General features: G+C 51.1%; 2 protein-coding genes and 1 long non-coding RNA gene across 10 annotated transcripts in view; 2 read left to right on the plus strand and 1 right to left on the minus strand.

Annotated features, from left to right (window-relative positions):
* PSMF1 (proteasome inhibitor subunit 1) overlaps positions 1-6,221 on the plus strand; it is a 48,185-nt gene extending 41,964 nt beyond the window's left edge. The window contains exons 6-9 of one of the 4 annotated variants that reach the window (XR_009344618.1): positions 2,543-2,596; positions 3,310-3,468; positions 5,126-5,259; positions 5,863-6,221. Coding sequence is in view for 2 of the 4 variants with exons in the window: in XM_059133686.1 (XP_058989669.1) it covers positions 2,543-2,596; positions 3,310-3,468; positions 3,975-4,026 (265 nt within the window). In the remaining 2 variants the exon portion in view is untranslated. Of the gene's footprint in view, positions 1-2,542; positions 2,597-3,309; positions 3,469-3,974; positions 4,406-5,125 lie in introns of those variants that run through there. The other 3 variants (XR_009344619.1, XM_059133687.1, XM_059133686.1) reach the window with 3 other exon arrangements.
* On the minus strand, positions 1,434-23,762 carry TMEM74B (transmembrane protein 74B). 5 transcript variants are annotated; one of them, XM_059133681.1, is made up of 3 exons: positions 23,251-23,762; positions 17,990-18,356; positions 1,434-5,165 (listed from the first exon to the last, which is right to left on the minus strand). In XM_059133681.1, the coding sequence occupies exons 1-3, from the start codon at positions 23,760-23,762 to the stop codon at positions 4,956-4,958; spliced, it is 1,089 nt and encodes a 362-aa protein (XP_058989664.1). In that variant the 3' UTR covers positions 1,434-4,955. The 5 variants fall into 5 exon arrangements, with proteins under 5 accessions (XP_058989664.1, XP_058989663.1, XP_058989668.1 ...); XM_059133680.1 differs by lacking the exon at positions 1,434-5,165 and having other exon boundaries at positions 16,560-18,356; XM_059133685.1 differs by lacking the exons at positions 1,434-5,165; positions 23,251-23,762 and adding an exon at positions 22,671-22,742 and having other exon boundaries at positions 16,560-18,356.
* On the plus strand, positions 22,605-27,550 carry LOC131807921 (uncharacterized). The gene is made up of 3 exons (XR_009344620.1): positions 22,605-22,825; positions 23,106-24,629; positions 27,361-27,550. It is a non-coding gene; the product is annotated as an uncharacterized LOC131807921 (long non-coding RNA).
* Positions 27,551-27,829: the final 279 nt, after the last annotated feature.

Below are 27,829 nucleotides of genomic sequence, written 5' to 3' on the forward strand. Positions count from 1 at the left end.
TCGTGGCATCTCAATGTATGTTGTGTAATATGGATCAACTGTAGCATAAAGGGAGGAGGATAAATGGACCTATATATGCTGGTATGGTCTCAGCCTTCTACTTGAAATGGTAAAATACTATTTCTAAGTAGGCTGAAGAAGTTAAGTATGTGTATTCAATCCTTGGAGCAACTATTTGGGAAAAAAGTCTACAGAGAGATCTAGTCAGAAACACTCAAATTGAATAAAAAGAGAGAAAAACAGAAGATTGGAAAACAATATATGGTAGATATAAATCTAAACATCTCACATAAAATCACATTAAATGTAAATGGTCTCAACACATTAGTTTAAAAAGCATGGGTTTTGAAGTTAGGCAGACCTGGCATGAATATCGTGTTGGCCCTTACTACCTTTGTGGCCTTGTATAAGAAGCCTTGCTTCTCTGAGCCTGTTTCCTCATCTGTAAAATAAGAATAAAAATATGTGTACTCAGAGGCCTGATGCAAAGACGAAATAAGATAATGTATGTAAGGAGCTCAGTACATCCATTTGTTAAAAAAGTAGGAGAGATACATATTTGCTCACTCTGTATGCAGAGTGTCTTTGGAAGAACATACAAGAAACTGATACCTTAGTCATCTGTAGAAGACCTAGGAGCCTGGGGAACAGGGATGAGAAGGAGAATTTTTACTTCTGTGGGCCTACAATCTTTTATGTACAATTCTGATATCAAAAGAGCTCTGAAAACCAAAGTTGTGTTTTGTTTTTTTGTTTTTTTTCCCATGAGACTGGTGCCAAACCTTGTTCCTTAGCAAAACCTGACCTGAAGTGAGGCATGAGTGTTGTGACAATTTCAAGTACCCAGTGATCAGATTGGGCCCAGCAGCTGCCTTTCCAGCCTCCATTGTTCTCCCTGCCCCACGCTCTGTGGCCCAGGAGACAGAAAGAGAGAAGTCTGAAGTATGAGAACAATATGGCTGTGTTCTCCCAGGCATTTTTGTGGTCATTAGAGGCTCCTTCTGTTTGCTGTTCTGTAGCAGGGCAGGGCATGGGAATAGTAGGTAAGATGCTCACAGCTCTCCAGCACACCTGGTGTATCCAGGGTGGCAGGTAACAGAGGTCACCAGAAACTTCACCATCAGCTCCATGAACCATGACTTGGGAACAGTCATCTAGGTCAGGAAGAATTACTTCCCTTGGAAACCTAGCCATGTCTACCTAAATCACAGTATCCCTTCCAGCGTATTAGGCAAAACCAACTGAAGAAACACCTCCTTTTGGATTTTTTCCCCCAGTTCTTTAATAATGGTCCCTTACCTGTAAGCATATATTAGCTGCTGTTTAGCTCCAAAGGTCTGGCAGAAACACCCCTACCCCCCACCAACCTCAGAACTGCCTGGCTCATATCACTCTCTAGGACTCCATCAGACTCCAAAGCACAATTCTGCAAATTCTAAATCTTTTTTGTTTTATTATATCCATATCCTTTATAGAAAAAAACAGGAAAGAGTAAAGATAATCATTCCAGGAGTAAGTATCGCTGTTTATATTTTCTATGTGCTTCTTTCTAGTTTTATTTATACATACACACCCACACACACATTTCTCATGGTTGATTTCCTAGGCTACTCCTAGACTGTCCGTTTCCCCCACACAGTTAACACTAGAGCATAAATATTTTTTTCATATCAGTTTAAAACTAAGAACATTGTCCCCATAATTGCATTCAGCGATAAACTAATGTGCCTAACTGGTCCCTATTTAGGCCAATTCCAGTTCCCTTGATTAAAGTCTGTGGTGATACTTTAATTTGAATGATGTGTTCTTTGAGATGGAGACTTAGATATGAAACTGTTGTGTCAAAAAGTGTGAAGATACCTAAGACTTTTGAAAGATGCTTATTATGATTTATATGTTAGCCAGTATAGAATTGCCTCCAGAAAGCACGCCCTCGCTTAATGATCCTAGCCTGTGCATTCCCAGTGAGAGCAAAAATGGGCTTTTGATATGGGGGTGAAAAACTCTTTGGGGGGGCAGTGGTTTTTGGCCCTCCATGGACTGCAATGCATAAGCAGACACACGGGGTCTGTGGGATTGAAGTGTCACACAGAGGCCATCAAGGAAAAAGGCTGCGGAGCCCTGTTCTGGCTTTGTGGTCACCCATCTCACTCCATCCTGAAAGCTCTCAAATCTTAGTCTTGGAGCTCTGGTTTTAGTGTTCGAGTATATTCTGAGCTAAAAGTTCTTGGTTCTTTACATAAAGTTTAGGAACTTGAGAAAAGTGTAAACAAAATTTATCTGGAGGATACCACGGTTAATATTTTTATTTATTTAATATATTTATAAGTGGATCCTCCTCGCTTTGTGTTCATTATCAGCGTTAGTCTGTGTGGAAGACCACTTTGAAGTGTCCCTTGTTTAATGGTCTCAGGTAGGGGTGTCCCCTGTCCTCATACCTGGGAGTGTCGTTGTGACCCCACAGGCGTTGGCTTTAAGCCCCTGGGAACCCAGGCGCCTGACTGCTTTGGGACTTGTGGTAATTGCCCCTTGTTTGTTTCAGGTGTGATCCCCTGGGCCCGTTTGCTGTCGGGGGAGAGGATCTGGACCCCTTCGGGTGAGTGCTGCTGGGGAGGGGGCAGCAACACACCCTACTTCTTTTGTGACTTTTCAGCCCCGGCTCATCTTCTAATCTTAGAGCTTTGTGTCAGTCTTCCTTTGGGGTGAAGGAGGCCACTGTTGCTGAGCTGCTGTGAAGTCCCTGCTCCTGTTTCGGCTCTGCCGTGCCTGGAGCTTTGTGGAGATCTCTGCTGCCGGGCAGGGCCGAGCAAGCTGGGCAGGCAAGCTCTTCTGTCACCCGCTGGCCCCACTGGCCCTAGTGGTGGAGTCATAGATCACCCCGAGGCCCTCTAAGGAAACCACAGGAAAGCCAGCGTCATGAATCGTCTCACTGCTACTACTAGTCTGTAGACCTAAAGTAGTGCCCTGCAGAGCCTTGAGATGGTTCTGCATTGACCTTGGCAAGTTTTGGCACCTGTTCTTGTTCAAATTGTCCCCCTTAGATGTAAGATGTGGCAGCAATCTCTGTTTTGTGGGTTCAGGGAGCCTGGAGATCTCAAAGGACAGGCCGCATGCTCCAGGAAAAGTGTGCTCTTGGTGTGCTCTTGTTCTTGCCCGCTTCCTGCTGGCACTCAGGTAACCAGCCACCTCTGTCTGCTTGAGCTGTCCAGAGGAGCTATCGGGGCATTCTTCGTCCACTCTCACCTCCTTCGCCTCTTCTTCAGCAGCTTCTTGCCACACCTGCTCACCTGTCTTTTCTTCTTGCCTCAGGTGTCGGAGAGGTGGCATGATTGTGGATCCCCTGAGAACTGGCTTCCCAAGAGCACTCATTGACCCATCCTCGGGCCTCCCAAACCGTCTTCCTCCAGGCGCTGTGCCCCCAGGAGCACGCTTTGACCCCTTTGGACCCATTGGGACCAGTCCATCTGGGTAGGTACTCGGGCCTGCTGCGAAGCAGGGCCTGATGGCAGCTCCGCTCAGCTTTGCAGGAATGAGGGGTCTGACTGCAGGCGCAGAGGTGCCCCTGGCTCCATCCCCCTTCCATCCAAGGGAGTGGGGCCTCATCCAGGCCCCTGCCTGATGCTTCCCTGGAGCTCCCCATCCCTCAGTGCCTCCCTGCCTCCAGCCCCCTTCAGAGAGCACTCAGGAGGAAGAGCTCCTCACGCTTCCTGAAGTTTAGTCTGTGTCGGGAACTCGTTGGATCCTGATAGCAACACTCCATTCACATCCTGTAGAAATCAAGGCCCTGAAAAATGAATTAACTTCTCCCAGGTGGGAGAGTCAGGATTCAAGCCATGACTGTAGAGCACATGCTCTTCCGGCCCACAGAGCACTTCATTCTGGAGGACAGGCTCCCTCTGCTCTTAGGGCCCATCTGCCCGTGTGCCCCAGCCCCTCTATCACTCCCAACTCACCAGCCCCTCTTTCCATTCCAGACCCAACCCAGACCATCTCCCCCCGCCGGGCTTCGATGACATGTACCTGTGAAGGCCTCAAGAATGTAACATCCCAGCCTTCCCTCCACTGTCCTGGAGCTGCCACCGCCGCCCCATCAGCAATTGTGTTCTTGAGGGCTGGGGGCGAGGGACTCTGCCCATGTGTTTGCGGGCCGGCTGGGATTGCCTCCCCACCCCCTGTCAGAACCAAGGCACCTGCTGCAGCTCTCCACCAAGCTGCATATAGGTCCCAAAGAGAAACCAATGTGTGCGTCTCTCTCCCCACCAGCTCCCCCACACTTCTCAAGAGAGACTCCGGCAACATCTGCCCTCAGCCCGATGCAGTCCCAGCTGTAGCGCTATAAGAACAGAACACATTTTGGATGTTATTATAAGAACCAAATGTCAATACAAAAATCATGTTGCCAGTCTCCCACTGTTCTTTACTGCCCAGCTCTTTCCATTTCTGAGACTTTAGAGTTTAAATCTTTGTGGGGCTAAATGACTTCTCCTACCCAGGGCCTGTTCTTGTTTCTTAGGCCCCATCCCTTCATAAATTGCTTTCTGGTTCCTGACATCACTCAGGTGGGTCCCAGTGTGGCTGCAAGGCCGAAAATGAGGGATTGAAAACCCCGTAGGGCCACAAGGATGACTTTCACAAGGGCAGGCATATTGCAAAAAGCCTGCGTCATTCCGAGAAGGGACCTAGTTCCGCCTGTGTGCGTCCTCAGTCCATCTGTACCTAAGACAGTGGAAGCCTTGAAGCAGAATAAACAGACCTGAAGGCTGATCTCATTTCTGCCGCTAACTTACTGAGTTGACCCTAAGGGCTTTCCCCTTGCGGGGCCTTCTTGTTGTCTATGAAATGTGAGGGGACCCTTCGTACTCTAAAACATTCTGGTGTCTGCTTCTGTGTGTGGCCACCTCTAGGAATGGGGGCAAAGGAAGGAATGAAATTTCGAGGCTCTGTGTGGTACTTACCTACAGAGTAATTCTGTGCCCCTCAGGGCCCGGCCAAGAAGAGCCAAGGAGCATGGGCTCTGTCTGAGTATGGTATTGAACTCTGGCAAGAGCAGGGAGCCCAGCCTCTGGAAGCCGGTGTCCTTTGTCCAGGCCCGCCTGACCTCTGGTGTTCTCCGGATCCTTTTCAGCCCGAGACCTGACAGACGTGGTCAGTGATGAACCCCTGTGCTGGAGTGGAAAGAACACCATGGAGCACCAGGCTCATAGGCAAGAGATCAAGGCATTAGGCACTTTCCCTCCACAACTAGCATTTCATCCATGGGTGGGTCCTTTTACTTCTCAGCTCCTTGGGTTCTTTCCCTGATATTAGGGCATACTGTTTATCTATGGGCAGAGGGTAGGCTACCAGAGACTTCCTGAGGTGTCTGCTAATATGCTGTAGCTGGGGAATGCCTGTCCGAGTGTGGGTCAGGGATAAACTGAGCTGGGGCCTGTGGGGAGGCTAGTGTGAGCATTTCTGGCAGACCCCATCTCAAGCACCGAGTTATTAAAAGACCACCTCGGCAGCTTTAGAACGTTTCTACTCTGGAGAGAGATGCAGAGGTTTGGCAGAGCTACAGATGCAGCCATCAGTCATAGTCTTCCTCAGGCCTGCACATGGGTGGAACGTTTTTGTTTTGGAACTGGATTTTTCCCGTTGTGGAAAGGACGTGGGGCACTTTGGTCACACAGGCATCCTTTATCATGAAAGGAAGCATCTAAAGAAACATCACACTAGAAACCATCAGACAAGCAGGGAAAGTAGATCACTTTAGAACCATGATTCGAGGAAAAGAAGATTGGAACAATGAATTTGCCACTTAGGTTTTCTAGTAGCAAAGGTCAAAAGGATGGTCTTATACATAATTCTCTTTTCTGAAAACAGAAACTTCAGTGACTGTCATCTGCAGAATCAGCCATCCATTTTTTGCATGGATCTCCTTGTATCAAGGACACTGAGGAACACAGACAATGTCTTAGTTGTGCCGGGGGTAGTGAACGGGGCCTTCAGGAACTTTCAGGTCATGCTGTCTGTGCTCGTGGTCTGGGCCACTTCACTCCTCCCAACTGCCAGCAATCGCCAGGCAGCCAACAGGAGTGGTTGCGGGTATGTCTTGTGGAATTTGAAAGGTGGGAGCCTTAACAATAAAATCAGCACTTAATAACCTGTTCCTTTTTTTTATATATAACAGCTTTATTGAGATACACTTCACATACCCATAAAGTTTACCTTTTTAAAGTGTGCGATTCAGTGGTTTTTAGTGTATTCACAATGTTGTGCATTTATCACCACATCAATTCCCAAACATTTCACCACCTCAAAAAGAAACCCCCTGGTACCTATTAAGGGTCATCCCCACAGCTCCGCTTTCCAGCCCCGGGCAGCCAATAGTCTGTTTTCTCTCTAAGGATTTGCCTGTTCTGGACAGTTCTCAGTAGAATCACACAATGTGTGGCGTTTTGTGCCTGGCTTCTTCCACTTCGCATTTTCAAGATTCATACCCATGCTGTAGCAGGTTGTCCGCACTGCATTCCTTTTGATGGCTAAATAATATTCCATTGTGTGAATATATACCACATTTTCTTTAGCCACAGCAGTTAAGGGACAATTGTTGGTTTGTTTCCACTTTTCATCTTTGTGAACAATGCTGCTGTGGACATTTGTGTACAGATCTTTGTGTAGACCTACATTTTCATTTCTCTTGGGTACATACCTAGGAGTGGAATTGCTCGATTGTGTGGCAATTCAGTTTAACTTTTTGAAGAAATATTAGACTTTTCCAAACTGGCTGCACCATTTTACATGCCCACCATCAGGGTAGGAAGGTTCTAGTTTTTCAACATCCTCTCCAGTACTTGTTGTTCTTGCATAGAATCATCCTAGTAGGTGCGAAGTGGTATCTCATTGTGGTTTTGTCTTCTGTTTGTTTTTTAAAAAAAGAATTTGACCTAGGCTGAGCAAGATGGGGACCAGAATCAGTCACCCCTAGGGAGCAGGGCATGGCTTTGGTAGTAGCCACCTTGGTGTACTGTGGCTGGAATGCCACAGAGGGGTTGGGTTTGATTTGGGAAGGTTCTGGTCAGGATGAGCTATAGGGAAATTCTCATGACCTTTCCAGGTCTAGTGTAGTTCACGGCACTACTTTTGCATGGTTTGAACTTTCTGTGTTTACCCAGTGGCTTACAAGGAAAAGAAATGTTTGATTCCAGATCTTTATGTTAACGGTGACATGCCATAGATCACTTGTCCTACCTCTGGCAGCCCCCACATCCCCATCTTCTGTTCCTTTGCCTTGTTTCCTTCCCACTTCTAGAGCTGGACATGTTTCTTTTTGCTTCTGTCTACTCTGTGTCCTGGGTCCAGCTGTACCAGGGGCCAGGGTAGAGAGGAGTACCATGGCTGAACAGGAACTTAACAGTCTCCTGTGGTGCTTGCTCCAAGTACACAGTACATCCTGCCCCAACCAACACATGGATCCAGATCTCTTCAGTCAGGCTTTTAAATCTGTTTTTTGTTTTGTTTTGTTTTATGAGTTCCTCAGATGTGTATGATCAGACAAGTTTAAGAATTCCCAAGAAGGAAAGGGAAGACCCTCTATATCCTTGCTGCTCAAACTGGCTGCACCCAGCAGCTTCACCTGGGAACTTGGTAGAAATGCAGAATTCCAGGGTCCACCCCAGACATAATAAATGAGAATCAAGTTCACTAGGTGATGCACATGCACATGCAAAGTTTGAGATGCACTGGTGTAATACCTGCATTGCTTCCTTTCACCTGGCTGTCAGGTGCAAAGAATTCAGCCAGTCTTCTTGGTTCATGACACACAATGACTCATGCACGCAAGAACTCCCTCATTTTGTTTTTCAAGTTTTGCTCCCTGTACCCACTCCATTCCCTTGCCTCTATGGGTCACTCATATGTGTTTCATGTATGCATCTAAATATGCATGTACCCTTTTAAAATAGCATACACTATATCTTCAGAACATAACAACCATAATGAGGTAGTGTCCTCACTCTCTAGATGAGAAAAAGAGGGTTTGAAAAGGTCTAATAGGCTCACCATGCTCAAAGCCAAGCAGGAGTCTGAGAAATCAGGCAAGCGTGGGTATGACTCACAGACTTCCCTTCGCTGGTACATGGCTTTATGCAAAGTCAGTTGTATTTCTATCTTCAGGATTGTTGCAGGGTCCTACCAAACTTTGTGTCTTATAAACAGATACCTGGAGCTCAGTGGGGACCAGTAGTTATTACTGAGGCCATATGGATGGATCAGGCTGAGGGCTTAGGATAAGGCTGCCCTCCAATGCAAGAAACAATATTTATCTGGTGCCCACGGGGTACTTGGTTTTTCCTAGCCTCATGTAGGACTCTAGCCCTGCAGGGTGAAAACTGTTAGCAGCAGTGGCTGATGTGCTCGGCTTCCCCACTAGGGATGGTGGAACCAAGATGGGAACCTGGGTCAGCCTGGTTCTAAAGCCAGTGCTCTTTTTGAAGAACTGCTATACTCAGAGCCCCCCAACCTCTCCAGGGGAGGAGCATGGATCCCTGTGCAAAACTCACTCCTGAAGCTGGAAAATTGTCAGGGACTTGTGTGAAAAGGGAACAATGCAACATAAGCCCCGGGATGGGCTAAGACTCCCAGGTCTGCGATGTGTATCATGCTCCTGACCACTTCCACCTACAGTCACAGCACCCAGAGCACCCAGACTGGAAGCATCTGAAGTTACCCAGCACAACCCCCATTTCAGAAGAAGAAACTGGCCTATGAAGCCCCTCTGTGAGGGTGAGCTCCTGAGAGCCGTCACCAGGCCCCAGAGATAGGCTTGGGGTTTGTGCAGGGCTCTGTCACCTGTCCCCAAGAGATGATCACCTCTGCCTTCTAAGTTTAGTAGGATAGGAGCTGCTCTCCCCATTGAACGGATGAAAAAGCATGTCCAGAGCAGTTGAGTGCCCTTCCCACAGCCTCAGACCTACAGAAACTGTAGCTCCACTAAACTGCCCAAAGCAGTAATTTTTATCCTTGAGGGAAAAAGAATAAGTCTCTTACCTTCAACCTCCCTCTCCCCTTAGCTAGACTGAGTGTTTGAGGAAGGGGCCTATCCAGCTTCAGCACCCTGGTCAGCACCATCCTGCACAGCTGCCTTTGGGCCAGGGTAAGCCAGTCTGGCAGCGGCTCTCCAACCTGGGATGGCAGACTCCTGGGGCAGGCAGGCAGACATCCCTAGGAGAAAGGGACCTGGAGCTAGGTGTTCTCCCTTCTAGACAGTCCTGCCCTCCCCTCCTTCAGACTAAAATCATGGGATCGCAGTTTCATCCTGTAGCCTTCTTGGTTCCCAGGACATAAATTCAATAAGAAGCCTATGAAGAGAGGGACAGGTAAAGGGCCTGAGCCATGGTGATCCTGGACAAGTTCTGCCCCTCTATGTCTTTCCCCATAGGTAAAATGGAATTAAAAGTCAACCTGACTGTCTCTAAGATCCTGCCCATCTGTGAGAATCCACGATTCCAAGTGGGCCACGGGCCTGGCCCAATTTAGTACTCCCGTGCATGCCAGTACTCCAGTACTCCCTCATCCTCTCCCCCACAGAGCTCCCAACACATTGAAATTACAGGCCTCAAGGTGGCAGCCCACAGCCCAGATCCACCTACCAACATGCCCTTGCCTGCATGTTATTAAATGTAGTAAGAGGCATGATAGCATATTATTAAATTTGAGTCTTGACTCTGAAGGGTACCACCCTGTGCGACCCTGGGCAAGTCACTTAACCTCAGCTTCTTCATCTGCACAATGGAAGGAATGACAGCGCCTACTCTGCAAGATGGTTGTGAAGTTTAAATGAGCTGTTAGAGGCAAATGCTTAGAAGAGGGCCTCGCAGAAAGAGAACATGGTATTTCACTTAAGAATGGGATAACTGACGTCGTGTAATGCATAGCCAGTTCAATGAAATGAAACACAAAGTTTTCTTTCATCCAGCTGACCTCTGCCAGTGCCCCCTTTCTCATCTCCACATCTACAGCTCAGGCAATAACAAACTGATCTCTTTTGACTCACAGACTCGGTCTCGTCCTGTTAAAACTGGAGTTGCAAGAGGTCTCCCCTGACCTTTTAGACCTTAGCTTTTCCTCTGTGGTAGGGTGAGGAGAAGGAAAACAAAAGCAAAGTATCTCTTCCCTGGCATGATGTGGGGGTAGGGGGAGATGCTCTTGCTCTAGTTCATACAGGGTGATTTGGGTGGGTTTTTTGATGCTGGGTCCCTAGTAAACAGCAGGCATAATTTTGAGGGGGGGCTGATGAGAGCTTTGTCCTGGACCCTCAGAGAGGATGGGGGCTTCTGTCCAGTCCACCAGAGGCTCACAGCCCATCTGCTTCTTGAATTCATGTGCCAGCTGCACAGGCACCGTGCCCTCCACAGCTCGAGCCTCCCCTCCCCTCCTTGCACCAACAGTTGGGTCCCTTCCAGTCACAGGGTCCTCCATTTGCCTACCTTTCTGGACCTCAGAACACCAGGAGGGAAGGCAGGCTTGCCCTTCCTTCCCAACACACTCTCCCTCAAAGCCAGCACTGGCCATTTCTATGGACTCTCACGTCCGAAGTTCTCCAGGGCAAAGACAGACCTCATCTCCTTGTTCACGAACACCTCCTGAGTTGCAAAAGATATATCTCCAACCCTCTCCAGAGTACTCTCTACGTTTTTCATCTGTTCAGTACTTTAATCTCCAAACCTAGCAAAGAATTGATGCTCAAGTCTTTGTTAAAAGAATGAACGAAGAAGGATCCTCGGATGGCCAGCACTCGGGTGGTCTGCAGGCCTTGTACTTCCAGCCTCCAGACAAGAGACAGAGGTCAGTCCACTTGATGAGGGTGTACCTATCTTTCAGAGTGACTTAGTAAGCCCTGGACAGGGGACAGGGGGTGAATATTTGAGCCCAGCAGGCAGCATCTCATCAGACACTCCTGTGTCCTCAGTTTTGCCTTACAATTCTCAGGCCATGGGATAATCCCTATGAGGTTCCTTTTACCCACAATGTCCAGATGCCCAAGTTGCTCTTGACTGATCCAGAGCTCTGGGAAGCCCAAGCCCATCCACCACAGGGCACCAGCCAGCCAGAACTGAAGGGAGCACCCCTTTAATCCTGACCCCACTGTCCAGGGCCACCTGCAACATTCGTGAATGTCACCTGCTGAGCCCTGCAGGCAAGGGCATGTGGGCTCTGCTTTCCTCTGTGATGGGAGAGGGTGGGGACTCTTAGGAGGGGAGTCAGGGGGATAAAAGGGAGTCAGCAGATAGTGACAACTCACCTATGAGCCACATATGTGTCACCTATGGGGACACAAAGAAAGGACCCAAAGAGGAGGAGGTTAGGGAGACTGGAGAAGTAGAGTTGGGAGAGGGAGGGACGTGGCCTTTGCTGAATGCCCTTGATGCTAAGTCAGTATTGGCCCAGGTGCCCCACCCCCTGGGAAGAGGTCTGCTGGCAGCACCTTCTTCCCCTGCCCTCCCTACTCCCCTGGGGCCAGCTTCCCTGTCAGAAGATGCTTCCACTCACTAACTTCCCCCTAGGCCCAGGTGAGCCAGCACCTCAACCTGGGCAGTCTGAAGGCACAGAAGGAATGGGTTCCCAAGACGGAGCCTGGAGATTCAGGTCATGTCCTCTGGCTGCAGCTGGAGACCACAGTCCCACCGACTGGCCTCCCCAGTGCCAGTGTCACCCCACAGTACATCTGCCATCATAAGTGTCTTCCTGCCACATGCATCTGCAGGCAGTCATGATGGTCAGCAGTGAGCTCTCACCATGTACCAGGCCCCATGCCCTGCCCTGCACCTGTGCAAACACAGTCCTCATAACACCTCTGTGAGGAGAGGGCTATGGTCACCCCATGATGACATGCCTGCCCTTCAGCATGCCTCACTGCATTCCAGCACAGAACCTATAGACCTCCCTCCCCGGTAAACCCCAGGCTTTGTGTGCCGCCGAGCCTCTGCTCATGCTGTTTCCCTGCCCAGTACACCCTTCCTGTTCCCCACTATCAGACACTCTCTTCATATCAGACACTGCCTCCCTATTTAAGATTCCTATTATTCATTATCCCTTCCAGGAAAGCCTTTTCTGACCCCAACTTAATCAGATACTTCCTCTGGGTGTGCACGCATGCACACACACAGCCTGGTGTGCACTGTCCGGTTTCCCCAGGCAGTCTGTGATTAACTTAGGGGCAGGGGCAGTGTGTCCCCACAGTGCCTTGCCCAGGGAAGAATGCTGGTTAGATGCGAATGAATGAATGTGAATAGCTAATTGTATTGACTTTACTCATTTACTGCTCCCCATGCCTTCTAGGAAAGGTGCTGTTATTAGCAGCCCATTATAGGATGAGAAAACAAAGGCTTGGGGACATTAGACATCCACCAAGCATCCAGGTGATCAGAATCCAGAGCCAGTTCCCATATCCGGAGTTGGGCCATCTCAGTGGACCTACTCCATGAGGGGCCATGCCCCCAAACCTCTGAAATTTGAGTAGGGACAAAGCTCAGAAGTGCAAGGCCTCCTGGGAGAAAGATGGCAATAATCCCGCCACCTGCATCACAATTCAGATATCCTAGGCCTACTTCTCATTGGCTCCTGGATGACCTAACCCAGGAAGAGGAATGATCTGGGGAAGAGGGTATTCAGGCCAAAGAGAATATACAGAGGGCCACTGGGACATTGGCTCATCTTAAAGAATAGGGGTTGGAAGCAGGGGGAGCCTCTTGATTAAATCCTCTCCAACTCTACTATGTTCCATCCCTAAAGATACTCAATACCTGACCAGTAATCTAACATAACTGCACTAACAAGGAGCTCCTGGCCACTCCAACCAGGGCAAGGTCTCAGCAAGCTTTTCCCTCCCTTAGCCAATATCTACCTCCCTGGGGACATCAAGGGGAGTCTACTCTCTCCCAGGGAAACCAACAGGCCCGACTTCATCAGTGCCACCAACACCCTATTTCCCTCGAAGACAGAGTTCCAGCTCGTATGGCTTCATAATGCCTCCCTTCCCCCTCCCTCCTCCTGCCCCTACAAAGCTCTCCAGACATGGGGTCACATGCTCTTAACTTTGCAATGCCTTTGCTTGTGTTTCCCTATCTCCTCAGTCCCCAGACAAGGCAGAGTGGAAAGGTTTCCAATTTCATTCTGGAGGACCAAAGAGGAGGTGATTGGCCCAGAGGTCCCCAGGGAAGGGTGACTTGCAGGACCCGGCTCCTCTGGTTCCCAGCCAAGACCATACAGTCCCCTCCCCAAATGCCTGGTGGAAACATTCTGTGGACATCTCTTCCCCTGTGCCCCACAGGGAAGCAGGAAGGATAGAGACACCAGCATTACCCGGACAGGGGAAACTTGACTGTTGCTATGAGGTTAGCAGCCTGGGAACCGCAAGGCCTGTGGCTTCTGGAGAAAGAATACGTTCTCAGTAATCCAGAGGTTGCTTTGGCTTGGAGCTGTTTCAGAAGAGTATGTGTCCTGGCTTCTGAGCTAGGTGAAATAAGAGAAAGTCGGGGGTACCTGTGCATGCACACACACACAGGTGCATGCACAAGTATGTGTCCTGCACACGTGTGGGTGTGTGCATGTACCTAGGGAGGCATTTTGAAGAGCATCCCAGAGAAGGTAAAGCTTATTCTCAAGGAAGGGAGCAATAACGGTGGGATCTCAGACAGCAGATGTTTTCAGCCTGAAGACTCAGGATGCCTGGTGTCAGTGAGCAGAGGTGAAGACGGATTACTGTTTCAAAGGCCCAGGCCTGGGCATTCAAGTTTCTTGAGTAAGAGATAATCAGGCTGGTGAATCTCACAGGCTCCTAGGTAGCCAGTAAATGTCCCCCAAGACTAGTTGGAACCCATCTCCAATAAGGCTGGGGAAGAACAGTCTTGTTCCATCAGAGGAGAAAGCCCTCTACCTCTCCCACATAAAGCAGTACCAAGGGCCTGAGAGAGGAAGGCAAATGGGTTCCGAAGCTCCAACTTCAGGTCCCAGGGACAAACTGTCCCTCCTTCCAGCCACAGGATATTCTGCCCTAAAGGGAGTTCCAGGGAGTGAGGTAGGGCCTGTGGGTCTCTGGGGCCCTGCCCAGGGCCTGGCTGCCACACAGCAGGTGGAGGAAACATGGGTTTCATTCATTCATTCATTCATTCACTCATTCAACACTGAGCATCCACCAGGTATCTGGCACTGTTCTAGCCCTGGGCCCTCATTCTGCTTGCAATCCAATGGGGGAGCTGGTGGGTTAGAGAAACAAGAAGCATAAAACACAGCTGGCGGAGTGGCGATTAGTGCTCTAAAGAAAATTAAAGCAGGGAATGAAAAGAGAGAATGAGGTTGAGTTGGGGGGGAGGGTGCTATTTTAATTAAGCAGTCAGCAGAGGACTCATTGAAAAAGGTAATATTTGAATAAAGCCCCTGAGGAGGTGAGCAAGTGGGCCTTGCACCTATCAAGGGGAAATGCCTCCCTGGTAGCATATGTAAAGGCCCTGAGGTGGGAGTGTGCCTGGCAGGGCTGAGGAACAGCAAGGAAAGTGTGGCTGGGCTGAGCAAGAAGGCAAGGGGTGAGAAATAAGGTCAGAGAGCCACAGGGACCGGATCGTGTAGGGTTTCATGGGCCGCCGTGGGGGATGGACCCACATCTAGGGGGACCTGAATATATGCAATTTAAGAGACCATCCTTTTAAAAGATCAAAATTACAAATAAAATTTGGACTCAGGGTGCCTGGGGCAAGTGAGGGGCCTGAACAGTACATCCACCTCTGGTCAGCGGGAGAATTTTGGCCTTTGCCCAGAGTGATAGGGAGCTAGAGGAGGGTTTTGAGCAGAGGAGGGACCTGACCCAATTAAATCTGTCTGGCTGCAGAGCAAAGATGAACTGGGCCCAGAGCATGGACAGGAGCGAAATTAGAATAGTGATGTGCAGCGTGGAGCCGGTAATTGTGGCTGATGGGTGGTCAGGGGGCAGATTCCTAATGTAGAACCAAGCAGATGTGCTCCTGGGTAGGAAGGAGATGTAGGAGAAAAGGCAGATTTTAGGCCTAAGACAGTTATCCCAAACTGAAGAGGGAAAGGAGTGACCTTAGTGACTGGACCTCATAAATCTCCCACTTCATAAAGTGGGATAAAGAACACAACACTCAGAGAGGTTGAGTAGCTTGCCCAAGGTCACACAGCCAGGAAATGGCAGAGCCTGGATTAAAGCCAGGTTTACCAACTCAAGCAGATATCTAACACGGGAAACAAGTTTGGGGGGGGGGGACCCCAGTAGCATGTCAGGTAGGAGAGGCAGTTCCTGCAAGCAAAGCACGTTCCAGTGACCAGAAGGTCCCCTGAGACGTCACACCTACCCCCAAGAAAACCTAAAAAGAAAGTTCTCGGCACCCTGTGCTGTGCTCTTCTCTGATTCTTTCCTAAACCTACTTCTGCCCCACTGACTGGGAGAGCTCAGCTGCAGTCTTGAGGAAATGTTTTTGGCATCTCTCAAGTTTTCTTAATTTACTGACAAGGTAATGACTGCCTCGATCCATTATACACATTTTCTAAAGGAGGTTCTGCATTAGGATGCAAAGCAGGCTTCTCTGACTTGGAGAGAACCTGAGATTCCCGGGATTCCATCTTCCAACACACTTAGCCTCTAAATACAATTCACTGCCTTTAAACTGGTAGGCACTAATGGTCCCAGATGCATCCACTCAACAGGTTTGAGTGAAACAAGCCCCCCCCCCCCGCGCCCCCTGCTGCCGCCATGGTAATCCACATGGTTTGGACCAGTATTTGTATTATCATCACTGTAGGGACTGGAAAGGCCTCAGCCCATCATTTGGAATGTTCAGCTCAAACTGTAGTTTACCTAGAACGGCTCCTGCCGCTTTGTTGCTTGCACTCCTCCCCTGTAGTGCGGGTGGGGGAAGCGACACAACAGGGAAGCCCTGACTTGGGCATCTTCTACCCACTTGAGGCTTTGTTCTTTTCAAACCACAGCCCTTCAGCGCCAGGAAGGGAACCCGGCAGGCCACACTGAAGAGCCCTTGTCCCCTCCAGGCCTCCCCCAACCCTCTGCTCCTGGCAAAACCCGCCAGCAGGAGCAGATATCTGATCTGTCCTAGAAGCTGTGATGTTACATTGCCCAGATGTTCAGCTCACCAGAGTGAAGGCTCAGGTTACAGCTAATCGGGGCTACTCTAGCCCACAGACCCCATTCCCACCCCGCCTCTCCCACTCCCAAGAGACAGTCAGGATCCAGGACTCACACGGCCAATAGAGACGGAGTATGATCTGTGTGGGGTCAGGGGACTCACAGAAATGACTGCTTCAGAGTCTTCGCACCAGGGGGGCCTAGAAGGCATGTACTCTCGAAGCCCCCTAGGGTTGTTCATATGGGGCAATGCCTCCTCCAGTCCTCAAGCACCTTGAGCTCCCCCCCACCATGGCCCACTTCTTTCCTGGTCAGTAGTTTAAAGAGTCTGGACAGAGCCTGTAAACATGCCACAGGAAAAACGGGACACACAGTGGTCATTGGGAGCTTCTAAGCCACCAGAACATACCTGATTTCTCCTACATACACTGGGACTCACTTTACTGCTAAAGGGGAGTATCGGGAGGTTACAAATTTGGCATTAAAAAAAAATTTTTTTTTTCTGCTACCAGAATAAGGTGAGGCATGGAGACATAATATTGAGAAGGCGAGGCATGGAGACATAATATTAAGAAGGGGGAGATCCTGGAAGCCCACATCATGTCCACGGAAATACAACAAAGCCCTCCTATCGCGGGGGTTGGTGAAAACTATGCACTTGACCTTGCTAGACGTGTGCTAAGATCTGGTCACTGTAGGTAATTCAATCCCAAGATCCAAATCAGGCTGTAGCCAATTTTGGACTTGAACCCTGCCTAACCAGGGGACTTAAGAGGCTCCCCGGCAGGATCATGTGAGCTGCTGCATGTGTGACAGTGGTGGTCACTGGAGCCAGACCAGAAAATGGCACAAAGAATGGTGAGTGGCTGCTGAACACCCTCTTTCCTGTAGAGGTGGCCAGAGGCAGAGATCTACTGGGCTCCCATTCCTTGGGCAGAACTGGAGGGGCCCTGGGGATCATTAAGCCCAGCCCTCTCACTTCACAGGTTGGGGATTGAGACCTGGAGAGAGGACGGTCACCTCAGTACTGATTTCTCCTCTCGTCGGTAAGCCACCTCCCAAGAGACAGGGCTAAAAGGGGGTCCCTCCAAGGTCACCCAACAACCCACACTTGGCTGATGAGGACCACAGAGATTCCGAAATTCCCCAAGGCATGGGGAACAGGAGGGGCAGCCTTTCAGATGGCTCTCAATCCTTGGAAACGCCAAGAAACCTCATCCTCCATGGGCAGTGGTTTCCAAACTTTTGTATTTTTAGCAGCAGAAGCCATCCTCCAAATAATGCAAAACCTCAAGCTGCCAACAGATGGGGGGGCGCTCTCCCACCTGCCACCTGGATCTGGCCCCAGGACTCCCCCTCCAGCACTCAAGGCCCCTCCTGCAGGGCCCTCTGTGGAGCTAAGTCTGCAACCCCAGGCTCTCAGGGGGCCTTGCAGCCCTGAAGCCAAAGCAGCCAGATAGGGTGGGCTCTTACTTAAGAGCCCTGGAGGGTGTGGCTGGTTTCTGAGACCTGGACAACCTCATTCTCCACCAGCGCCTGGCCCCCTTCCCCATTGAGCTGTCTCATGCGCAGGTTAATGGAGCCATAGGTCTTCCGGGAGCCCCTGCCAGGGACGAAGGTGGGCCGGCGGTACAGCTCCCCCTTGCACAGGGAGACCATCAGCAGCACTGACAAAAGCATGCCGCCCACAGTGAGCAGCCCCAGGCCCGCGATGATGCACTTGTCTAGGTGGGAGCCCAAGCGGGCATAGTACATCTCTAGTCGCTCCATCTCCCGCGCCGTCACTGTGTCAGGGTTGACGCGGGCCTCACGGGGGATGGCGTACGCTGTCACCACCAGGAGGATCCCACTCACCAGAAAAACCAGAGCAGAAACAAAGCCGTAATCCACTGGGCGGCTCACAGGCTCCAGGCCCGGCCCCTCTTCAGAACGCAGGGATAGATCGTCCCGCTGGGATCGCTGGGATCGGGGCCGTGAGGAGCCCCCCGCTGGGGGACTGGGGGATCTACCCAGTCTGGTGTCCCTTGGGTTCTGGAAATGGGTCTCGTGCTCCTCTGAGGAAAAACAGATGTTCTCCACACCCTCCCTGGACGCAGCCGCTGGGCCCAGAGGAGCTGGTCTCCTTGGGATCTGGGGGCCATTACTCAGTGTCTTCAGTTCCAGACCGGGGGGAGATGCCATTGGGAAGGTGGGCCCCCACTCATCCCTTGGCCCTTGGCAGCTAGAAGAGAAGAGAGAAAGGCAAATTTAACAAACCTCTACCAGGAGCCTGCTGGCGCCGGGCCTCAGGCTCGGCTGGGAGCGATGTGAGGATGGCCGGGCACAGTTCCCACCTGCGAAAGCCTGCCAGATAGACGTGGAGATGGGGACTCAGACAATGACAGAGTCATCCAATCCAGGCCAGGACCCTGCTTCATCACTGGCTGGCACATGGCTTTGGACAATCTACTTACCCTCTCTGGCCTCAGTTTCCCGGACTATTAAGTGATAGTAACACTACTCCTTCCTACTTAATGGGACCGGCGTAGCAATTGACATCATCCATTCAAAGGACTCAGAACAGTAGGTGCTCAGTAAGCTATCATTCACACAGTGAGTCTCAGGTTCAAAGCCCAGCTTCACCATTCCAACTTGGGCAAGTGATGTGACCCCTCCAGACTCAATGTTCTCATCTGTTAAATGGGAATAAGTGAAATGCCTCCCTCTTAGGGTTGATGTGGGGAGTTCATAAAATAATGTAAGGCCCCAGCCAGTTCAATTAATGAAACAAGTGTGACTACGGGTGAGGAGAGGGGCAGAGATGAGGACGATGGTATGCGGACAAAGAGAAGAAAGCCAGGGAAGTTTCTAGAAGTTGATCGCATTTGAACTGGACCTCAGAGGATGAGTGGAAATCCCCCAGCTCGGGGGCGTGGTGAAGGCATTCTAAAGAGGGGTGCCTCAGAGGGCAGCTGGCACCAGCCCTCAAAGGACTCTGGAGGCCAGACCAAGGAGCCAGGGAGTTGAGGTGTGGGCAGAGAGTGCTGATATCTGCCTAGTTTTCAGGAAGCTCCCTCTGGCTCCTTCCTACGTGGAAGACAGGACAGGAGAAGAGCGGAGATCAGGAGTCCTGGAAGGAATCTTCTGTGGTCGGGGGCGGCACAGGTGGTGGCTGAGAAGGTGAAGAGGAAGGAGCCCATTTGAGAGCCATAACTGAGGTCAAAGCCCAATGCCTTTATGGATGTAGAAGCTGGCAGGGGCCTGGATGGGGATCAAAGAAGGGAGCTGAGGGGGAGGGTAGGAGGGGGCAGTGTCCGCTCAAAGAGGAGACACCCCACCCAAGGATCCGAACACACACCCACACACACAGACAGCACATGTCCATTCCTGTCAGAGAATGCCAGCTTCAGCCAACGGACCATATTTGGCTGGCAGAAGTTTTGCTTTTTTGTTGTTTCTGGTCTGTTCACTTGTTTTTGAAGTGGTTGCCAATATATAAAAAGCAAAAGATTTTACATTTTAAACTTTGGATTCCTGGCTTCTCTCGTAAAATGGAAGACTCTGGCCCACGTAGGCTCTCATTCCCTCACAGCCGCCCTCCACTGGAGTGGACAGCCAGTGCTGCCCCAGCTCCCAGCTCCCACCTCAGGCCCCTTCCCCACCTTAGCCTTCCCTGCACACACCGACATCCTGGGGCATACACACCCAGGGCCCCAGGCACACAGACCCAAGTCCCAGTGCCCTACATACAAAGACCCCCAGGTACAGAGCAGCTCACATGCCATGGTATGTCTATACACACATACACACAAGTCAAGACATTTCTCTGCATTTCCAAACCTGACTACTATCCTGTGCCCTGTGGTTCTGTGTGTGTGCGTGCATGCGTGCATGCGTGTGTGTGTGAGTGTGAGAGAGAATATGAGCAAATGAAGTGCAAATGAACGGAACGAATGAATGAATGAAACTCATGGAACCTCAGTGCAAGAAGGCACGTTTTTCAATCCTTCTGATCTTGCTTCCAACGTGGACTTTGCAGCAGACACCTCCTCTTAGCACACACGGGGCCTTTCATGTGAGTACAAAGCCTGTTTCCACTTACAACCCATTCCTAGCACCACGGCCCTCTTGCCTGAGTTCCAATTTAATAAACGTTTACTGAGCGCCCGCCTGACAGTAGGCACTTCAGCTCAGAGTCTCTCCTGTAACCTTTACCAGCCCCACGAGCAGGAATTACTACCTCCACTTTACAAACCGGAGCAAGCTCCCCTGGCATGCCCCCGGGGGTCAGAAGATGAACATGGTTTCCCTAAGAACAGTTCTTACAAACCTGCAGACCTGCATTCTCTGCACCCGTGGCATCATTCCTCCCTCACTGGCTCTTCCAGCCCCCACCCGTAGACTCTACTTGGTCCCACTGTTTAAGGCCACAGAGAGCAGCTTGAGGGCAGGGATGTGTCTGAATCCTGTCCAGGTCCCAGCCCCCTGGCTTGGAACACAGCCAGCCCTCAGGAATGGCTTGGCAAGTGGCCCCAGGGAAGACAATCCCTCCCCCACCCCAGGGAAGCAGGGTATCTACTCAGAGCCAGGCTCTGCCCAGGCTGTCCCCACTTTCCAGTAAACGGAGAGGAGAGGTATGGTGTGGTGTGGTGTGCTGGCTGGCCTTTTTTTTTTTTTTTTTTCCCCAGTCTTAGCACCAAAATCATTTTCCTGAGTGCCACCACAAACAGGGAGGGGCTGTGACCATTCCTGTCCACTAGGTGTCCAGATGTGCCCCCCTCCACCCAGATATTCAGCACCCATGCTAATACCTCCGTATCCCAAGGAAACTAAGGGCACCCACATTCTGGGAGCAGGGCTTTCAGCTAGCAGGAATCCAAAACTTTTTCTCAGGATGCCAGAGGTAGGAAAAGGGCAGAGAAAAAAAAAAAAAAAAAAAAGGCTCCCTGTCACCCGGAGTTGTGATGTCTCCCACAGAGATTCAGAGATCCCAACCAGTCCCCACCAGTCATACATGGGAATGCCCAATTACCACCCCCCCATACACACACAAGCAGAAATTGACAAAGATGCTGGTGTCCACTGCTCACCGCACACCCCTCCTTCCGCCAACAGTACCAGTACCACTCCAATCACTCCAATTTCATCTGCAGCCCAACAGAACCGAAAGACACACCCCGGATCCACATTCACACCCCCAAAGACCTTTTCTACAGGCAACACCCAGAGACTTGGGAAGCCACGCAGTGCAACCCACAGATCCGCAGACCACACTGGGACTCACACCCAGGGAAGGGGTAGAGCTTGTTACGCACACACAGTTAACTACCCCCCCCCAGAGGGCACCCACCGAGCCCCTCCGGGAGCCCAGCACCCCACCCCCTCACCGCACACGCACTAACACGCGGGGAGACAGACGCACAGCGGCCGTGGGTGAAGCTTCACAAAACCCAATCGATACACACACGCACGAGTTGTACACAAAGCCTCGGGGCGCTCACATACGCACACGCAGGTCCACGCTGTTATACCCAAAGTTCCACGCTGAAAACCCCCGCACCCCGGCTGCCAGCCGCACCACGCGCCCGCCTGCCCGCAGCTCACACCCCCTGCTCCTGCCCTTGACCACAAACGCGGCGGGGTTGGGCCAGGCCGGACCGGGCCGGGCGGCGCCAGTAGCAGAGCGGCCAGGCGGCCCGGGGAGGCCCGGCTCCTCGGGGACCGGCGTGCGCCCGGGTCCCCTCGCCGCGTGTCCTTCGGCCGGGCCGCGAGGTCAGGCTAGCTCTCCCCTGCCGGCCATCCACGCCTGGGGCCCTCGGCCTCCTGCTGGCCCCCGCCGTTCCCGGTCTGCGTGCGTACCTGTGCCGGGCCTCCCTCCCCTTCTCCGCGCGCGGGAGACGCGGGCACCGGCGGCCCGCGGGCCAGGGCAGGGGCGAGTCCTCCCCGGGTGCCCGCCCGCCTCCCAGCACTGGCGCCCGGCCGCCGGTGTCTCCGCTGCGTCGCAGCCCGGGCGCGCGCGGGCCCGGCCGCCACTGCCTCATCCTCCCCGGCTCCCGCCCCCTCCCCGACCCGGTCCGACCCGGCCCGGAGCCGCCACCAAGGCGCACGTACCTGCTCGCGCCGCGCGGGGCTTTACGGCGGCGGCCGCTGGGGGCTCCGGGGAAGGAGGGGCAGGGGCGGGGGCCCGGGAGCTCCGAGCGCCGCCGATCGAGCTCCGCCCGCGGCTGGCGAGGGCGCCGGGAGAGTTAGCGCGGGGAGGGACCGGGAGGCGGGTAGCAGGCTGGGTGTCGGGCCCGCGGGGGATCGGGCTCCAGCCCCTCCCTGTCCCCCGAGGGCTTATCTGTTTCGCCCGCGCCCAGGCTCTGGGAATTGAAGCTCTGAGCCCGCGGGGCCGGGTGCAGGGGCGGGGCGCGGGGGTGGGTGCTGAGGGAGACCCCTCCCCCGCCGTCTGCCTCCCCACCCCCCCAGCAACCCGGTTAAGCCGCCCCCGCCGTGCAAAGTCGCGACGCTCCCTCCGCCCCGACTCGCTCCTACGCGCACAGCCCCCAGGTGAGACCTGGGTCCTCTCCCAGGTCCTGAGGTCGGGACAGTCTTCCCAGGCGCGTGCGGCTCCGTGGCTCAACGGCGCCACCTGAAGGCTGAAAGGAAGCTTCTGACGAACCCCCCTCCCTTTCCTTGCTCTTTGTGGGACAGTGAGGTGCACAGTCCAAGGTGGGCGTTCTCTTGGGGAACTGCCCATGGCTACACACACCGTAGCCCTCCAGGGCCTAACTGCAGTGCCTTCTCCCCTGGGAAGCCGACTTCAGGGGAGTCGGCTGCGCCGGTCCTTTGCCTGCACTATCGCTCTGATCTCTGAAAGTTATTTTCTCTGCGGGTCAGCCTCCCTCATCCGACTGGCCACTCCTGGAGCACAGGGCCCCTGTCTGATCCCCTAGAACCTGTATGCGTGGATGAAAGGTGGGTAGGCGCTAGCTGTTTCTTTCCTCTACAGGGCCTAGATTAAGGCGGCATGAAGAGAGGGACCCAGAGCACGAAAGTGAAGGTGACACTCCGCCTCTGAAGGCCCAGGACAAGCCCCGAGGGAAGTTTGGTCCGGAGATCATGGAGTTTCCACGAACACTTGGAGGCCAGCTCACCTGCATGTCCTCAGCGAGGTCATCTCACCTCTGTGAGCCTCGGGGCTCACCTCTGTCAGTGGGATCATGAAAATGCGGGCTTGGGGGGCTTTCAGAAGATCGGACGGGTTCGGACACCTGGAAAGAAAGGCAGAAGAGGATGTCCTGTCCTGACTCCTTAGCCACCTCATGGGAGAGCCTGACACGTCCTGCTCCGAAGGCCTGTGCGGTCCCTGCCAAGCAGGATGCCAGAGGCCTTCCTGGAGACTGAGGGCCTGCGCCTTTGAGGCCGGGGTGGTGGAGACTTGGGAGGGACCTCGGGAATGGGGAGGCTTCAGTCTCTCCCTGCCTTCGGAGGTCTGGCCTCCTGTTCCGGACTCTGCGGGGAAGCTAGGTGTGTGGCCAGACTCCCGCGTGTCTCCCAGCACTGCCACAACCCTGGGTGGTCTCATCTGTGGAATGGACGGAGTAAGGACTCTGCTGATTGGTTGAGACCTCAGCGTAAAGCGCTCCCAGGCCCCTCCCATAGTCATGCGCAGTCCTGCCCCAGAGCTTTTATCTTTGCTGTTGCCTGTTCCCAGAACATTCTATGGCCTGATAGCCCCAGAGCTTGCTCCCCAACTCCCTTTAAGTCCTTGGTCGGATGCCCCCGTCTCAGAGACTCCCTCTCAGACCATCCTTTTAAAACCAGCACTGCCCCAGCATCCCTTACTCCTTAAGTCTGAATTTTTCTCCGTAGCATTGATCAACGCCTGCCAAGAGCTTATTTGTTTGTTTTTTGTCACCTCCGCTAAAAAGTAAGTACCGGAGGCAGAAGCTTTGCCTGTTTCCCGCTCTCCTGTATCCTGCAGACTCGAAAAGAGGCCAACTCATAGAAGGTCCCTGATAAATACTTATTAAATGAGGAATGAAGCAAGTGAGCCCATATTTACTTAGAGTGCCTGTTATATACTGGTTAACTAAGGAAACTTCAGCCGTACCCTCAAGAAGCTCATATTCTACTGGGAGAAAAGGGCAAGAAAATGTAACACCTCTTCCGTCGTAAATGTCATAAAGCAAAAGCAGGCAGTGCTGTGCCAAGCCTGGGGCAGGGTGCCGACCTAGTCCCAGAGATGGGGATGGATCCCCTGCAGAAGCAAGGATTGGGCTGAGGTCCAAAGGATGAAGAGGGCCAGCCAGATAAAGAGGGCAGGGAAAAGAGGCCTGCCTAGCAGAGGGTCTGGCATGCGCAAAGGCCCTGAGAGAGAAGTAGGATGGCTTGAGGCTTGGCAGAGGTGGTTGCCAAGGAGAAACATGGAAGGAGATGAGGCTGGACTGTCGTCGGCAAGCCAGGTGGTTGCAGAACTCCTAGGCCACGGAGTTTGTTCTTACCCACAGAGCAGTGGGAACCACTGATGCCCGTGAGTAAAGGGTTAACAAAACCTCTTCTGCTTTTGCAGGAGAATTTGACCTTTGGTTAACTATCTAGCTCTGTTTCCTTGGAAACAGATAAACATATGTCCACTATGTTACTAGGCAACATTGCTATGATAAAAATGACCCCTGAGGAAGAGGCTGGAATGAGCCATGTGGTAATTGATTCGAATTGGAGACATCAGGGGTGCTTGGATGGTTCAGATGGTTAAGTGGGTAAGTGTCTGACTTCAGCTCAGGTCTAGATCTCAGGGTCCAGGGATCTAGCCCTCCGCTGGGCTCCCTGCTCAGCAAGGAGTCTGCTTGTCCCTCTCCCTCCCCTTCGGCTCCTCCCCCTGCTTGCGCTCTCTCTTTCTCTCTCAGAAATAAATAAATGAAATCTTCAAAAAAAACCAACAACAACTGGAGCTATCAGTATGAACTCATCTTTAGCTTAATTTAGCTGCAGAAGATTACATACAGAAATATTCATGGCTTATGTGTGTGCACACAGGTTAGTTAGTATACACATGTACATTTCCTTCCTCTGTCAGCTCAGAGAGCCTAGACAATGATACTACATTGCAGAGAGCACACGTGGTGCCCAAACTTGGTTTCTAATACCATCCACCAACACAAGGAACCAGGAAGAAACGGGCTGATTGTGGGACTGGAGCAGGACATATAGGAGATGAGTGTGGAACAAGTTAGAGTGCGGGAAGTGAGGTGGTCCTTCAGTACACACACAGCACACACACATACACACACAATGATGGGGGTGTTTCAGAGGGCATTGGGAGGGCATTGAGAGCATTCCAAAGCTGGACAATTTTGATCAAATAAATAATAATGGATTGTAGCCTAAAGTATGACAAATGAAAAAGAAGGGGGAGAAAAGATAAATCTTCCACACAGAATTCCAAATATGTAGATACTCCATTCCCAAGGAGGGGGAACATAACTCCCCAGTTCTTAAGGGTGGGCTGAGCATAGTGCCCTTCAGGGAGGACACTGTGAGGAGGCGGTAACTTTATAAGAGAGATACATGACAAACCTGCCTACCTCAGCCACATGATCAAGGTCAACATCAACAGTCAGTTTATGTTGATAGTATGTACCCTTGATGTGCTATCCTGAGAATGGCACTTTACCTCTGAGGTCTTCCTCCCAAAACACACAACCTCCAGCCTAATTATGAGATAAACATGAGACAAATCCCAATTGAGGGACATTATGCAAAATGCCTGACCAGTTCTCAGGATGGTCAAGGTCATCAAAAAGAGGGCAAGTCTGAAAAACTGTCACAGCCAAGAGGAGCCTGAAGGGACGTGACAACTAAATGTAGCGTGGTATCCCCAGTGGGATCCTGGACAGAAAAAGGACATTAGGTAAATACTAAGGAACTCTGAGTAAGTGTGGACTTTAGCTAATAATAATGTATCCATTTTGGTTCATTAATTGTAACAAATGTCCTGTACCAACCTAAGAATTAATAATAGGGGAAACTGGGTCTAGGGGAACCCTGTACTACCTTCCCAATTTTTTCTTTAAATCTAAAATTGTTCTATATAATTTTTTTAAAAACAAGGATCAAGAGATTGGTAACTACATTTGGACTGGAACGAACAGTAAATACCTGGTGGAAAATCCTACTTTGGGCTTCCTGAACATGGTGACTCATGTAACAAGGCAGGTCCACCAGCACCCGCTGATGGGATCTCGTTTCCTTGTACCTGTGCTTTACTGTGCTGGCAGACAGGAAGAACCCCCAATGAGAGAAGCTCCTGTTGCTAGCATTCATTGAGTGCTCTGCTAGCAAGCTAAGGTTCCTGTCCTATAGCCTTCAGAGTAGGTCAACACCAAGTGTGGCTTATGGTCATCTGTTGAGTGTATATGGTTGAACCCGAGGAGACCCCCTCATGCACACTGCAGTAGGTGATATGCAGGGGGATGATATGATCAGATTTCCATTTTGCAAACATTCTCTCTTTGGCTGCTCCCATGTGCAAAGGGGAAAAGATCAAAAACAGAGACCCTTGGGGAGGTTATTGTGGTTATGTTGGCGTGCCACAAGTCTTCAATCAGTTTCCTCCTTGTGTATCTATCTGGTGATGTCTGAGTCTCTCTCTCTCTCTGTGTGTGTGTGTGTGTGTGAGAGAGAGAGAGAGAGAGAGAGAGCGAGCGCACACTTTTCTAGAATATTAGAGCATCACTTAATCTAGAGTTTTTCAAAGAATAATGATGCATAACGTGATTTTAGGTGTTACATAGGTACCGAGAGGCCTGGGTCACTGGGGAAGGTAACAGTGTCCCACCCTCTAGAGTATGTCTATATCTGTACCTATACATGTACCCCTATATGTATATATCTATTCATTTTAATGGCTAGGTATGTATTTTAATATGTTTTAGAAAAATATATAACTAGCCCGTGAAACCAGAGATATTATGGATACTATTGCTAAGAGTGAGAGAGAAAAAAATATGAATGTCTATAAAATTGGGGTAACATAATCTGCTGGTTTCCTCTAATATTTACTCTCCCTTTCTCCTACTGGGGTAGTACCTGGCACAGTGCCCTTTAAATAAGGATCCCATTTCCCAGCCTCCCTTGCACTTAGGTGTGACTAAGTGTAATGGTAAGCCCTTAGACTGTCAGAGGAGGTGGTGTGTAGGCAAAATATATTGAGTGTTCTTAAAGGAAGGGGACATGATTTCCTTCTTCTTTTGTTGTTCCAGCTGCCAGGATGCAGACCTGATGGCTGGAACTTGTGTAGCCATCTTGGTCCATGAGATGGAAGCATGTAAGGATGGAAGAGCAACAAAATTGAAGGAATCTGGATACCAGATGACCAATGCGACTACCAACTTAGGATAATTTCCATACTTTTATTTGTGAGAGAAATAAACTCCTATGTTCTATAAACTACTATTACTTGGGATTTTCTGTTACTCAGAGGATCTATTCCAATCTATATTTGTCAGTTTAAAGACAAATATAAGTAAATCAAAGTAGAAGTGGGTAGGCAAAAACCGAGAAAGTAGTACAAAAGTGGCTGAAGTTTGAAAAATACAGATCCAGTCAGCCCCCCTGTGTTCCAAGTGAGAAAAATCAGGAAACAGTGTGTCCAGGAGGGTGATAGGAAAGAATAACCCAGGTAAGATTGAGGTTTTGCTGCATGAAGGAGAAGGAAGAAAAGAAGAGTGT

The sequence above is a fragment of the Mustela lutreola genome, chromosome 9, assembly GCF_030435805.1.
Source record: "Mustela lutreola isolate mMusLut2 chromosome 9, mMusLut2.pri, whole genome shotgun sequence".
Classification (NCBI taxonomy): domain Eukaryota; kingdom Metazoa; phylum Chordata; class Mammalia; order Carnivora; family Mustelidae; genus Mustela; species Mustela lutreola.

Coding starts and splice junctions, on each gene's coding strand:
- TMEM74B (XM_059133680.1), bottom strand. CDS start 23,762: ATGACTATGGGAGGGGCCTGGGAGCGCTTTACGCTGAGGTCTCAACCA. Junction 18,357..23,250: donor ACCTCGCTGAGGACATGCAG/GTGAGCTGGCCT, acceptor CTTCTCTTCTAG/CTGCCAAGGGCCAAGGGATG.